This window comes from Elephas maximus, chromosome 3 (genome assembly GCF_024166365.1).
Source record: "Elephas maximus indicus isolate mEleMax1 chromosome 3, mEleMax1 primary haplotype, whole genome shotgun sequence".
Classification (NCBI taxonomy): Eukaryota; Metazoa; Chordata; class Mammalia; order Proboscidea; family Elephantidae; genus Elephas; species Elephas maximus.
The window spans coordinates 112,843,278-112,857,192 of NC_064821.1; the positions used below are offsets into that span (position 1 = coordinate 112,843,278).

The 13,915-nt window shown below is 38.0% G+C and overlaps 1 protein-coding gene across 3 annotated transcripts in view; it reads right to left on the bottom strand.

Moving 5' to 3' along the window:
• DNAI4 (dynein axonemal intermediate chain 4) overlaps positions 1-13,915 on the bottom strand; it is a 107,832-nt gene that overhangs the window by 91,774 nt on the left and 2,143 nt on the right. For all 3 annotated transcript variants that reach the window (XR_007516678.1, XM_049879526.1, XM_049879527.1), the window contains exon 2: positions 962-1,139. Coding sequence is in view for 2 of the 3 variants with exons in the window: in XM_049879526.1 (XP_049735483.1) it covers positions 962-1,139 (178 nt within the window). In the remaining variant the exon portion in view is untranslated. The remainder of the gene's footprint in view (positions 1-961; positions 1,140-13,915) is intronic.

Here is a 13,915-nt window from a genome sequence, read left to right on the forward strand (position 1 = left end):
CATTTCCCTAATGACTAATGACTAATGATAGGGAACAGTTTTTTGATGTGCTTATTCGCCACCCATATATCTAGTTTGGTGAAGTGTTTGTTCAAATGTTTTGCCTCTTTTTTTTTATTAAGTTGTATTAATATTGTTTTGAGAGTTATTTGTATATTCTGAACACAAGCACTTTATCAGATATATGCTTAGCAAATAAATTTTCTCAGCCTGTGGCTTTGCTTTTCATTCTGTTAGCAGAGTCTCTCAATGAGCAGATTTAATTTTGATGAAGTCCTATTTACTAATTTTTATCTTTTGTGGATTATGCTTTTGATGTCATATTTAAAAAATGTTTTATATACCATATACTTTTCTGTATATGTTACATTTCAACCAAAATTTAAAAAAATTGAATCCTTAATTATGAGTTCTCTAATGGGAAAATATAATTTTATAACAATTCATTTTGATATTTTTCAAGAGTACGTTGCCAAGAACAACGGATGCTAGATGTACTGTGTTCAAAAACAAAATGAAACATGACGACCCCACGTGTTACAGAGTAGAACTGCTCCAGTGTTTCCTTGGTTGTAATCTTTATGGAAGCAGATTGCTGGGCCTTTCTCTCACAGTGCCACTGAGTGGTTTGAACTGCCAGCCTTCAGGTTAGCAGCTAATTGTAAATCACTTGTACCACCAAGGGACCTGTACTTTATTGGCTATGGTTAAAATCATAAGCAACTAGTTCTTAAAGTCATGAGTAGACTTTTCTCATTCCATTTTAATATTCTCATTATCAATAATGAGTTTTCGGAGCCAAGTGTCAATATTATGCTGCAAAGTATAAGTCTCAAACAAAATCAGTATTTCAATATTAGAAGCGGCTATTTGGAAGCAGCATATTTTCTACTTTTATCATTTAAATCAAGATGTCCATGTTGTCATTTTCAAATAAACTCAGAATTTGAAAGAATATTACTTGTATGACCATCTTGGGGGAGGAAATGTTCATTTTTTCTATTTTCATTTCTGGTAGAATCATCATGGTTTTTGACATAGCCATTCTGCTTTGGTTTGCACCGGCATATCCTTTTGTTTGAGTTCCTTTTACAGTACTAATAAAGCTAATAGACTTCCTTACTTGTGGGCCCACGGTCCTGCATCAGGAAAAGAAAACACAGTACATAGGATCCAGGATTAAAAAGAAGAATCAACCAACAATAAAAAAGTAGACCTTCATTTATAAACACGTAAACAATCTAACCATATAAACAAAAAATAATGATAGTTTACAGCTCATTGTGGCTAAGCATACTTCTAGAGTTCACACACATTATATCATGTTTTGCTCACAACTCTATGAAGTTCTCATCAGTATTACTTTATATAAAGTCACAGAGTCTTAAAGGGAAACACTCCTACTAGAGTTGAGATTTGAACTCAGGCAGACTTAAAGACTACGCTTACTTCTCTGAGTCTTAGTTTCCTTATTTATAAAATGGGATAATAATAGTACCCTCATGCATCTGTCAGTTTGTCGTGCTGTGGGGGCTCGCGTGCTGCTGTGATGCTGGAAGCTATGCCACCAGTATTCAAATACCAGCAGGGTCACCCATGGTGGACAGGTTTCAGGTGAGCTTCCAGACTAAAACAGACTAGGAAGAACAACCTGGCAGTCTACTTCTTAAAAAAAATTAGGCAGTGAAAACCTTATGAATACCAGTGGAACACTGTCTGATATAGTGCCAGAAGATGAGCCCCTCAGGTTGGAAGGCACTCAGAATATGACTGGGGAAATGTTGCCTCCTCAAAGTAGAGTCGACCTTAATGACGTGGATGGAGTCAAGCTTTCAGGACCTTCATCTGCTGATGTGGCACGACTCAAACTGAGAAGAAATAGTTGCAAACATTCATTAATAATAGGAACATGGAACATATGAAGTATGAATCTAGGAAAATGGGAATTGTCCAAAATGAAATGGAACGAATAAACATCAATACCCTAGGAATTAGTAAGCTGAAATGGATTGGTATTGGCCATTTTGAATCAGACAATCATATGGTCAACTATGCTAGGAATGACAAATTGAAGAGGAATGGTGTTGCATTCATCATCAAAAAGAGCATTTCAAGATCTATCCTGAAGTACAATGCTGTCAGTGATAGGATAATATCCATATACCTACAAGGAAGACCAGTTAATACAAATATTATTCAAATTTATGCACCAACCACTAATGCCAAAGATGAAGAAACTGAAGACTTGTTCTGCAGTCTAAAATTGATCAAACATCCAATCAAGACGCATTGATTAATTACTGGTGATTGGAATGCAAAAGCTGAAAATAAAAAGGCTCGGTGGTTAGAAAATATGGCCTTAGTGATAGAAACTATGCCAGAGATCTCATGATAGAATTTTGCAAGACCAACAACTTCTTCATTGCAAACACGTTTTTTCAACGACAAAAACACCGACTATACACATGGCCCTTACCAGATGGAATACACAGGAAGCAAATCGACTACATCTGTGGAAACAGACAATGGAAAAGCTCAATATCATCAGTCAGAACAAGGCCAGGGGCCGACTGCAGAACAGACCATCAATTGCTCACATGTAAATTCAAGTTGAAGCTGAAGAAAATTAGAACAAGTCCATGAGCGCCAAAGTACAACTTTGAATATATCCCATGTGAATTTGGAGATATCTCAAGAATAGATTTGACACATTGAACACTAATGACTGAAGACCAGACAAGCTGTGGACTAACATCAAAGGCATCACACATGAAGAAAGCAAGAGGTCACTAAAAAGACAGGATGGAAAGAAAAGATCAAAATGGATGTCAAAAGAGACTGAGACTTGCTCTTGAACGTGGAGTAGCTAAAGCAAATGGAAGAAATGATGAAGTAAAAGAATTGAACAGAAGATTTCAAAGGACAGCTCAAGAAGACAATGTAAAGTATTAAAATGACATGTGCAAAGAGCTGGAGTTTGAAAACCAAAAGGGACCAACAAGCTCAGCATTTCTCAAGCTGAAGAACTGAAGAAAAAATTCAAGCCTTGAGTTGCAAGTGAAGGATTCTATGGGCAAAATACTGAATGATGCAGGAAATATCGAAAGAAGATCAAGGAATACAGTCACTGTAATGAAAAGAATTGGTTGACGTTCAATCATTTCAGGAGGTAGCATATGATCAAGAACCGATAAAACTAAAGGAAGAAGTCCAAGCTGCACTGAAGGCACCAGAGAAAAACAAGGCTCCAGGAATTGACAGAACACAAATTGAGATGTTTCAACAAACAGATGCAGCACTGAAAGTACTCACTCGTTTATGCCAAGAAATTTGGAATACTGCTACTTGGCCAACCAACTGAAAGATATGCATATTTATGCCTATGCTAAAGAAAAGTGATACAACAGAATTAGAAAATTATTGAACAATATCATTCATATCACATACAAGAAAAATTTGTTGAAGATTATTCAAAAGTGTTTGCAGCAGTACATCAAGAAGGAACTCCCAGAAATCCAACCCGGATTCAGAAGAGGACCTGGAATGAGGAATATCATTGATGTCAGATTGATCTTGGATGAAAGCAGAGAATGCCAGGAAGATGTTTACCTGTGTTTTATTGACTATGCAAAGGCATTTAACTGTGTGGATCATAACAAATTATGGGTAACATTATGAAGAGTGGGAATTCCAGAATATATAATTGTGCTCTTGAGTAACCTGTACATAGGCCAAGAGGCAGTCGTTTGGACAGAACAAGGGGATACTGTGTGGTTTAAAGTCAAGAAAGTTGTGTCAGGGTTGTATCCTTTCACCATACTTATTCAATCTGTATGTTGAGCAAATAACCTGAGAAACTGGACTATCTGAAGAAGAATGGGGCATCAGGATTGGAGGAAGAACTCATTAACAACCTGCTTTATACAGATGACACAACTTTGCTTGCTGAAAGTGAAGAGGACTTGAAGCACTTACTGATGAAGATCAAGGACTATAGCCTTCAGTATGAATTACACCTCAACATAAAGAAAACAAAAATCCTCAGTTCTGGACCAATAAGTGACATTATGATAAATGGCAAAAAGATCAAAGTTGTCAAAGATTTCATTTGACTTGGAACCACAATCAACACCCATGAAAGCATCAGTCAAGAAACCAAAGACACACGCATTGGGCAAGTCTGCTGCAAAAGACCTCTGTCAAGTGTTAAAAAGCAAAGAAGTCACTCCGAGGACTAAGGTGTGCCTGACCCAAGCCATGGTATTTGCAGTCACCTCATATGCATGCAAAAGCTGGACAATGGATAAGGAAGGATGAAGAAGAATTGATGGCTCTGAATTATGGTGTTGGCAGAGAATATTGAACATACTACACACTGCCAAAAGAATAAACAAATCTGTCTTGGAAGAAGTGCAGCCAGAATGCTCCTTAGAGGCAAGGATGGCAAGACTTTGGAAATGTTATCAGGAGGGACCAGTCCTTGGAGAAGGACATCATGCTTGGTAAAGTGGAGGGTCAGTGAAAGAGAGGAAGACCCTCAATGCGATGGATTGACACAGTGGCTGCAACAAGTGACTCTGGCATAACAATGATTATGAGAATCATGCAGGACTGGGCAGTGGTTTGTTCTGTTGTACCTAGGCTTGCTATGAGTAAGAACCGACTCGATGGCATCTAACAAGAACAACAACAATAGTACCTAACTAATAGGTATTGAAAGGATTAAATGAATTAATGTATGCCTTATGGTTAGAAAATACCTGGCACATACGCAAAACAAAAACCCAGCGACAACCTGGCACATAGTAAGCACAAATGAGTGTAGAATGCAGTTACACATGCAGATTTAAACTTGATTAATAAAGCCTAGGAAAGAATATCAACAAATTACACAATCAATTTTAATGTAAGTTAAAATCAAAAGATTTATATTGAGAAGAAATGTGATTTCACTTTTGGATTTAACCTGTAAATTCTATTTACTTTAGTACAATGATTGTACTGTAGATTTCTAGAAAATGAGGATGATCTTCCTTCACATGATAAAAATACTTTAAAAGAAAACATTTTAAACAATTCTTTTAATTTTCAAATCACAAAAAAATCAGACTTAAGAATAAAATATTTTTAAATGACAAAAATCAACCGCTTTTCATAAGTTTTTCTTCACAGTACTTATGACTACCTGATATTTTATTTGTACTTGTCCACTCCTCTACTAGTGTCTTGTTCACTCCTGTATCCCTAGTACCCAGGACAGTGCCTACTATTACAGACACTAAATAGTTTAAAAATAAATAAGTGGATTCCATTTGTGCACTATTCCAAGTTTACATAATTTTAAAATGCCCTAACCTATCCTCCTTCCTTCAGTCTCTAAATGACTTCACCCTCAATGTCGCTAAGAAAGTAAAAAGCATCAGTCAGGTAAAAAATCCTTTAAATTATTTCTCCACTGTCTTTAAATTCCTCCTCCACCTCCTACAAATTCATCTAAATCCATCCTTAGCTCTTTCTTCCACTCTCACTGGAAGAGTTGCCCATCTTATCTAAGACTAATCTTTCTGTACTCTGAAACCTGTCTTACCACTTTCTTAGGGACTCTTCTCCATAATTCTGTCTCCTCTCCTATATTTCCTTTTGTCTTTTCCTTTTGAGCATATAATGATGTTCCAGTCAATTCTCTCAACAAAAACATTTCCTTTAGCTATGTCTTCATTGGTATTAGTGTATCTCCCCTTCCTTTCGTAGTCCAACTTCTGAGAATATTAGTCAATAATACTGCCTACTTCTTTACTCCTCCTATTTGCTCCATATCCACTACAATATAGTTTCACGATCCTCTCTTACAGCATAGAACCTACTGTTATTAAAATCACCTAGCCCTCCAATTGTCCAGTTTAAGGGACACTTTTCAGTACTTATCTTACATCGTAGCATCTGACACTGTTGACAATCCCCTCTTAACTTCCCAACTTGGTTTCTGTGATACCACTGTCTCTAATTTTTCACCCTCCTTGAGACCTCCAATCCCCTGACCAATTAATCAGTACCTTTTTGGTTTCTTTTCTTTATCTACAATTCATCATTTGAATCATTACTCTCAACTCTCTTATTTTACCATTACTCTCTTTCGCATCGACCTTTTAGCCTTCTGTCCCTACAAAACCTAACCCTCCCATTCTGTTGGTCCTTTATTAGGTTCCTCTTTCAAATTGCACTTAGCTTTGAAACTCAGCTATTTGCTTTTGTCACTATATACATTCTCCCTGAATAAATTTAGCAAAACCCACGTGTTATGGATTGACTTAACTCCCGAAAAAACGTGTGTATCAATTTGGCTGGGCCATGATTCCCAGTATTGTGTAGTTGTCCTCAATTTTGTGATTGTAATTTTATATTGAAGAGGATTAGGGCAGCATTGTAACACCCTTACTAAGGTCACATCCCTGATCCAATGGAAAGGGAGTCTCCCTGCAGTGTGGCCTGCACCACCTTTTATCTTACAAGAGATAAAAGAAAAGGGAAGCAAGCAGAGAGGGAGGGACCTCATATGACCAAGAAAGCAGTGCAGGGAGCAGAGCCCATCCTTTGGACCCAGGGTCCCTGTGTGGAGAAGCTCCTGTTCTGGGGGAGGACTGATGAAAAAGCCAACAGAGAAAACCTTCCCCTGGAGCTGGTGCCCTGAATTTAGACTTTTAGCCTACTTTACTGCGAAGAAATAAACTTCTTTTTGTTAAAGCCATCCACTTGTACCACACTTAATGGTCTGACTGAGACTAGAAGGACCCCGGTGGTCATGGCCCCCAGATCTTCTGTTAGCCCAGGACAGGAACCATTCCCAAAGCCAACTCTTCAGACAGGGATTTGACTGGACAAGGGGATGGAGAGGAATGCTGGTGAGGAGAGAGCTTCTTGGATTAGGTGCACACTTGAGACTATGCTGGCATTTCCTGTCTGGAGGGGAGATGAGAGGGAAGGGAGGTTAGAAACTGGTGGCATAGACATGAAAAGAGACAGTGGAGGCAGGAAGCGGGCTGTCTCATTAGGCGGAGAGTAACTAGGAGTACGTAGCAAGGTGTATATAAGTTTTTGCGTGAGAAACTGACTTGATTTGTAAACTTTCACTTAAAGCACAATAAAAACTAAAAAAAAAAGCCATTCACTTGTGTTTCTGTTATAGCAGCACTAGATAACTAAGACACTATGGTTTCAAATGACTACTTATATCTCACATCCTTATGGCAGCCTACCTTTATCACCACTTCTCTCCTCCCATCTCCAAAAGAGTTTATGTCCTGAATCACCGGCCCCCTCTCCAATACTACTCCTGGCATAATTCTTGGGTATTTCAATATCCGTGAAAGTTGTGGATGTCCGCTACTGTCGAGTCAGTTCTGACTCATAGGGACCCTATATACAACAGAATGAAACACTGCCCAGTCCTATGCCATCCTCACAATTGTTGCTATGTTTGAGCCCATTGTTGTAGCTACTGTGTCAATGCATCTCACTGAGGGTCTTCCTCTTTTTTGCTGACCCTCTACTTTACCAAGCATTCTCCAGGGACTGTCCCTTCTGATAACATGTCCAAGGTACATGAGACGAAGTCTTGCTGTCCTCGCTTCTAAAGAGCATTCTTGCTGTCCTTCTTCCAAGACATATTTGTTCTTTTTTTTGGCAGTTCCTAGTATATTCAGTATTCTTCATCAACACCTGGTGGCGTAGTGGTTAAGTGCTACGGCTGCTAACCAAAGGGTTGGCAGTTCGAATCCGCCAGGCACTCCTTGGAAACTCTATGGGGCAGTTCTATTCTGTCCTATTGGGTCGCTATGAGTCGGAATCGACTCGAAGGCACTGGCTTTGGTTTGGGGTTTTTCATCAACGCCACAATTCAAAGGCATCAATTCTTCAGTCTTATTTGTTGTCCAGCTTTCACATGCATATGAAGCGCCTGAAAATACCATGGCTTGGGTCAGGTGCAGCTTAGTTCTCAAAATGACATCTTTACTTTTCAATACTTGAAAAAGGTCTTTTGCAGCAGATTTTACACAATGCAATCCTTTGATTTCTTGACTGCTGCTTCCACGAGTGCTGACTGTAGATCCAAGTTAAATGAAATCCTTGACAACTTTGATCTTTTCTCCGTTTATCATGATGTTGCTTATTGGTCCAGTACTGAGAATTTTTTTTTTTTCTTTTTGTGGAGATGTAATCCACACTGAAGGCTAAAGTCTTTGATCTTCATCGGTAAGCGCTTCAAGTCCTCTTCACTTCCAGCAAGCAAGGCTTGTGTCATCTGCACATGGCAGGCTGTTAATGAGTCTTCCTCCAATCCTGATGCCCTGTTCTTCATCTAGCCCAGTTTCTCAGGTTCTTTGCTCAGCATACAGATTGAGTAAATTATGGTGAAAGGATACAACCCCGACACACACCTTTTCTGATTTTAAACCACACAGTATCCCCTTGTACTGATCGAATGACTGCCTCTTGGTCTATGTACAGATTCTGCATGAGCACAATTAAGAGTTCTGGAATTCCAATTCTTTGCAATGTTATCCGTAATTTGTTGATTCACAAGGGCAAATGCCTTTGTGTAGTCAATAAAACACAGGTAAACATCTTTCTGGCATTCTCTGTTTAAATCCAAGATCCTTCTGACATCAGCAATGATATCCCTCATTCCAGATCCTCTTCTGAATCCGGCTTGAATTTCTGGCAGTTCCCTGTCAATGTACTGCTTCAACCATTTTTGAGTTATCTTCAGCAATTTCTGCATTCTGTTGGATCACCTTTCTTTAAAATGGGCATAAACATGTATCTCTTCCAGCTGGCTGGCCAGGTAGCTGTCTTCTAAATTTCTTGGCATAGATGAGCAAGAGCTTCCAAATGTGCATGCATCTGTTGAAACATCTTAATTGGTATTTTGTCCATTCCTGCACTATAGTTTTTTTTTTACCATGCCTTTAGTGAACATTGGGCTTCTTTCTTCAATACCATGGGTTCCTAACCATATGCTACCTCCTGAAATGGTTGAACATCAACCAGTTCTTTTTGGTACAGTAACTCAATGTATTCCTTCCATTTTCTCTTGATGCTTTCTAAAACATTCAATATTTTGCCCACAGAATCCTGCAATATACTTGCATATGAGCAACTGATGGTCTGATCTGCAGTCGACCCCTGGCCTTGTCCTGACTGATATTGAGCTTCTCCATTATATCTTTCTACAGATGCAGTCGATTTGATTCCTGTGTATTCCATCTTGCAAGGTCCACGTGTACAGTTACCATTTATGTTGTTGAAAAAAGGTATTTCCAATGAATAAGTCATTGGTCTTGAAAAATTTTATCATGTGATCTCCTTCGTGGGTTCTATCTCCAAGGCCATATTTTCTAACTACCAATCCTTTTTCTTTTTTTTCCAACTTTTACATTCCAATCATTAGTAATAATCAATGCATCTTGATTACATGTTTGATAAATTTCATACTGAAGTTGGTAAAAATCTTCAATTTCTTCATTTTTGGTATTGTGGCTGGTGCATGCATTTGAATAACAGTCATATTAACTGCATTTCCTTGTAGAAGTACAGAAATTATCCTATCACTGACAGCACTGTATTTCAGAATAGATGATGTTTTTGCTAGTTGCTGTCAAGTCAATTCTGACTCATGGTGACCCCATGTTTCCAAAGTAGAACTTCTCCATAAAGTTTTCAAGGTTGTGACCTTTTGGGAACAGATTACTAGGCCTGTCTTCTGAGGTGCCTCTGGGTCAGTTTGAACTGCCAACCTTTTGGTTAGTAGTTGAGCACTTAACAGTTTGTGCGGCTCAAGGACTCTACGAAGGTAATCCTACTACTGTTATCTCTTACCTTCTTGAACTCTTCTCACATAAATGATTTGTCCTCCTCTCTTTATTTCAGCCACTTACTCCCATGGTCATATACTTGACCTTATCCTCAGCAAAGTTAATCTTCACTTTCTACTTTTCTGGCTCATATGTGCTCTTATACCCCTTCAACCATCCTTTAATGCCCTTCGATCCCTTGACTCATCACTGTTTTACTCCCTTATTCATCCCTCTCATGCCATCTCTTCCCTATTGAGTTTAAGGTTAATTATTATAATCACTGCTTACTTATACCCTTACCTCACTCGCCCTTATCTTAATTCACTGTACTTACGGGCAAAACCAAAATCTTAGTTACTCCCAGTTTTCCTTTAACCTTGAGCCTGCACCTGTGCAACTAAACAAAGCTGGAGAAAAAACACTCAACCATAACTGGTCTCACTTTAAATTATGGATCATTAACTTAAAGTGGGTCCTTAATATGCCAGCAATCATACTATGTTTTCTTGGTTCATTTTCTACTACACTAAGGCTGTAATTTCATACTCTCTCTCCTCAAATATCAATACCTCCCCTCCTATCTTTACTTTCAGCTGATTAAACATGAAACTGAAGCAACCCGTTAACATCCACATACTCCCACTGTCATATATATGCACCTGCTTGCATCTATGCTGTATTGTCTATGCCTCTCGTGTTCCTACGAATGAATTAGCTATGACTCTAGCTTAGGTCAATCCCTCTACACAGGTACCATATTCCTTTTTCCCCATTCAAGGACATTACTCTAGCAATTCTCTCTCCTGCATCATCAGTTTTTCTCTTTCTACTAGATCATTTCCTTCAGCATATAAACATGCTTTTCTTTCTCCCATCTTAAACAAACAAAAAGCTTCTCTTGACTCCATTTATTCCTACAGCTACCATCCAAAATCTTTAATTACAGCACCTCCTTGGGAAAAAAAAGTCTATATTCATAGTTTTCAATCTCTCTTTTTCTATTCTCTCTTGAATCTACTCCAATCAAGGGTTTGACTTTATCATCCCACTAAAAGGGCTCTTACCAAGGTCATCATTCACCTCCACAATATTAATTTATTTCACTGTTTCCATCTTACTTAGCAGCATTTGACCCAGCTGTTCATTTGTCTCTCCTTGATTTTTTTTTTTTTTAAACTTGGATTGCAAGACTCCTCAATTATCTGGTTTTCCTATTTTTTCTGGTTACTTCCTCTGAGTCTCTTGATAGTTCATGTCCAGACTCTCAAGGTTGGGCTGTCACAGGGCTCATCCTCAGACCTCTCTTCTTTTCCATCTACACTCATAGCCTAGGTGAACTTATCCAATGCCATCATTTAAATTCCATCTATATAATGACTTCCAAATATACCTCTCTGACTGGACCTCTCCTCTAAACCCTAGACCCATATATTCACCTGCCTGTTTGACATCTCCAACTCAAGTTCTCATGTCCAAAACTGAGCTCTTGACATCAATCCCCACCACAACCATTACCACCCCACCCTCACCCTGTCCAATAATACTACTCCTCTTCCTCATTTCTGTTAATGGCAACTCTATTATTCCAATTGCTCAGGCCAAGAAACTTCAAAATATATCCAGAATCCAATCATTTGTCACCACTTTCATTGCCACCATCCTGGTACAAACCACTGTCCTCTCTCTCCTGGATGTCTTATTTGTACATAAGGCTCTGTGTTACTGCCGGCAGGGATACAATGTGAGTTAGATACGGGCCCTACAGAGCTTATAATCTAATAATAGAGATAAAATATGTATATGACTATTATACAAGTACAAAAGTGCATTTGCCTCAAAAGAGAAGCACATAACATGAAATGAAAATTATGGTAAAGATTATTTTTAGCCAGAGAAGTGAGGAGAGAAATCATGAAGGGGATAGCTAAGTTAGACCTCGAGTGACAGGTTGATTTTGAAAGAAGTGTGAACATGGCGTAAGCATGGTGGGTATACGTGTACATGTCTGGAGCAGGTAGAGACAAGCGTGCGCATGAGTTTTGGGGCAGGATAGGAAATACATCCTGAACAAAGAACACTGTGAACAATGAAGATAGAAAAGCATGTGGTATGTACAGGGAATTCCCAATGATTCATTTAGGTACATGAAGGAAAACAAAGTTAAGCTTTGAAAAAATAAAGTTCTTTTATGCCAGGCTGAGACTTTGGAATTTATAAGCAAAAGAGTACCTTTGAAGGTTTTTGAGCAGAAGGGTAAAGTGACCAAAACTATGCTTCAGAAAGATTTAGCTAGACTGGACAGATTAGAAATAAGAAGTCCATTAGTTAAGATGCTATGGGAATAGGCCAGGTGAAAAGTAATCAAGGCCTAAGCTAGTGTGGCGAATGTTGAAATAAATGCAAGATATAGTGAATATAGAATTGATAGGACCTGGTAACTGATAACAATGCCACTTAAAATTTAACTTTCAAAGAAATTATACTTACGTTTTCTAATTCAATCCTTACAAAATGTGAGATATTTAATAGCCATATTTTACAAGTGATGAAACTTAAACTGAAAGATGTCGATTTACATGCCCAGGTTTATCTAGTAATTCACAGGCTGTGTGTTCTTGGGCAAGTTTTTTAATCTGTTTCTTTCCTTACCTGTAAACTGAGGTTATAGTACCTGCTTCATTGAGTTAGGGAGATGATTAAATTAGTCTCTACTTCTAAAACACAATAAGCAATTTAATTTTAGACATGTTCAATTTTAGACAGCAGAGTGATAACCTGGTGGAGCTGTCTGGCAGCAGTTGAAAGTGTAGGAGTAAACTGGATTTGAGGGGAAAAAGTGAGAGCTAAAGATTCAGATTTGATCATTTTCCCATGGATGTGGTAATAAATGAACTGCATTCCAAAATAAAACCCTAAAGATACCAAGAGATGGAAATAGAGCCAAAGAAAGAACATGGAGGCAGAATTGGAAAAGAGGTATTTAGACTAATAACAAGTAAACCAGTCAAGTTCAGCATTAAGGAAATCTTGAAGGGATAATCAGGATAGAACAGTAAGAAAGCCCACTGACTTTAGAAACTTTTAGGTTACTCCTTATTGACCTTTGAGTAGTTTCTGTACACCAGTGGAGAAAGTAGACTGCAAGGGTTAAAGAGTAAACACATATAGAAGTAGAATATAGAAACTGGGCAGAGATATGGAATAAGTAGGCTGAAGAAAGAATCAGTGGTTATTTTTACTACAGTGGGAGACTTGTTCACTATTGTTAAATTAACAGGAAGGATCCAATACAGGAAAAATTGGAGTGAGAAAGTGGAAAATTGATAAATACATGTTTCATGAGATCCTTTCTAAGATCAGTATTAAATCCTAAAAGGAGAAGAAAAATAACTTATTAGGTCAAACCAAAAGGCTATAAACTTTAGTGTCTGTAAAGCTTTTGTTTTAAATAGATGTCTGCCTCAAAAAGTAAAGGCTATACTACTTCCCATCTCCTGCTCAATCTTTTTTCAATAATTAATTTGCTATGAATTTGTCATTATTTAAAGAAATTCCCAAGGGATTTTTTTCTAATGTTCTTTCATCTATTATGAGAGTTATAAGAATTTTTAATGTACATGAATCAACTTAATTTTGAGATTTCCATACCTAAAAATGAAAACAAAAACCAGGCAAGATGAGTAGTAACCATACACATTCCTTCTATCAGTCAACAAATATTTTCTGAGTGCCTTCTTCATTCTAGGAAATAAAAAGGAATCTAACAGTGAACAAAACAAAAGCCTCTGCCCTCATGAAGTACCATTCCTTGGGTGAAGACAGATTAACAAACAGTTACATATCAGGTAGGGACAAGTTTCAAGGAGAAAAGTAAAACAAAGTTGGAAGATTGGAAGTGCTGGAAGGAGGAAGCATAATTATTTTACGTAGGTGGTCAGAGGGACTCTGATAAAGTAACAACTGAAGGAAATTGGTAAGTCACAGATTATCTGGGGACACAATATAACAAACAGAACAGCAAATGTGCCAGTCCTGGAGTGGGAATATAGTGAGTCTGATGT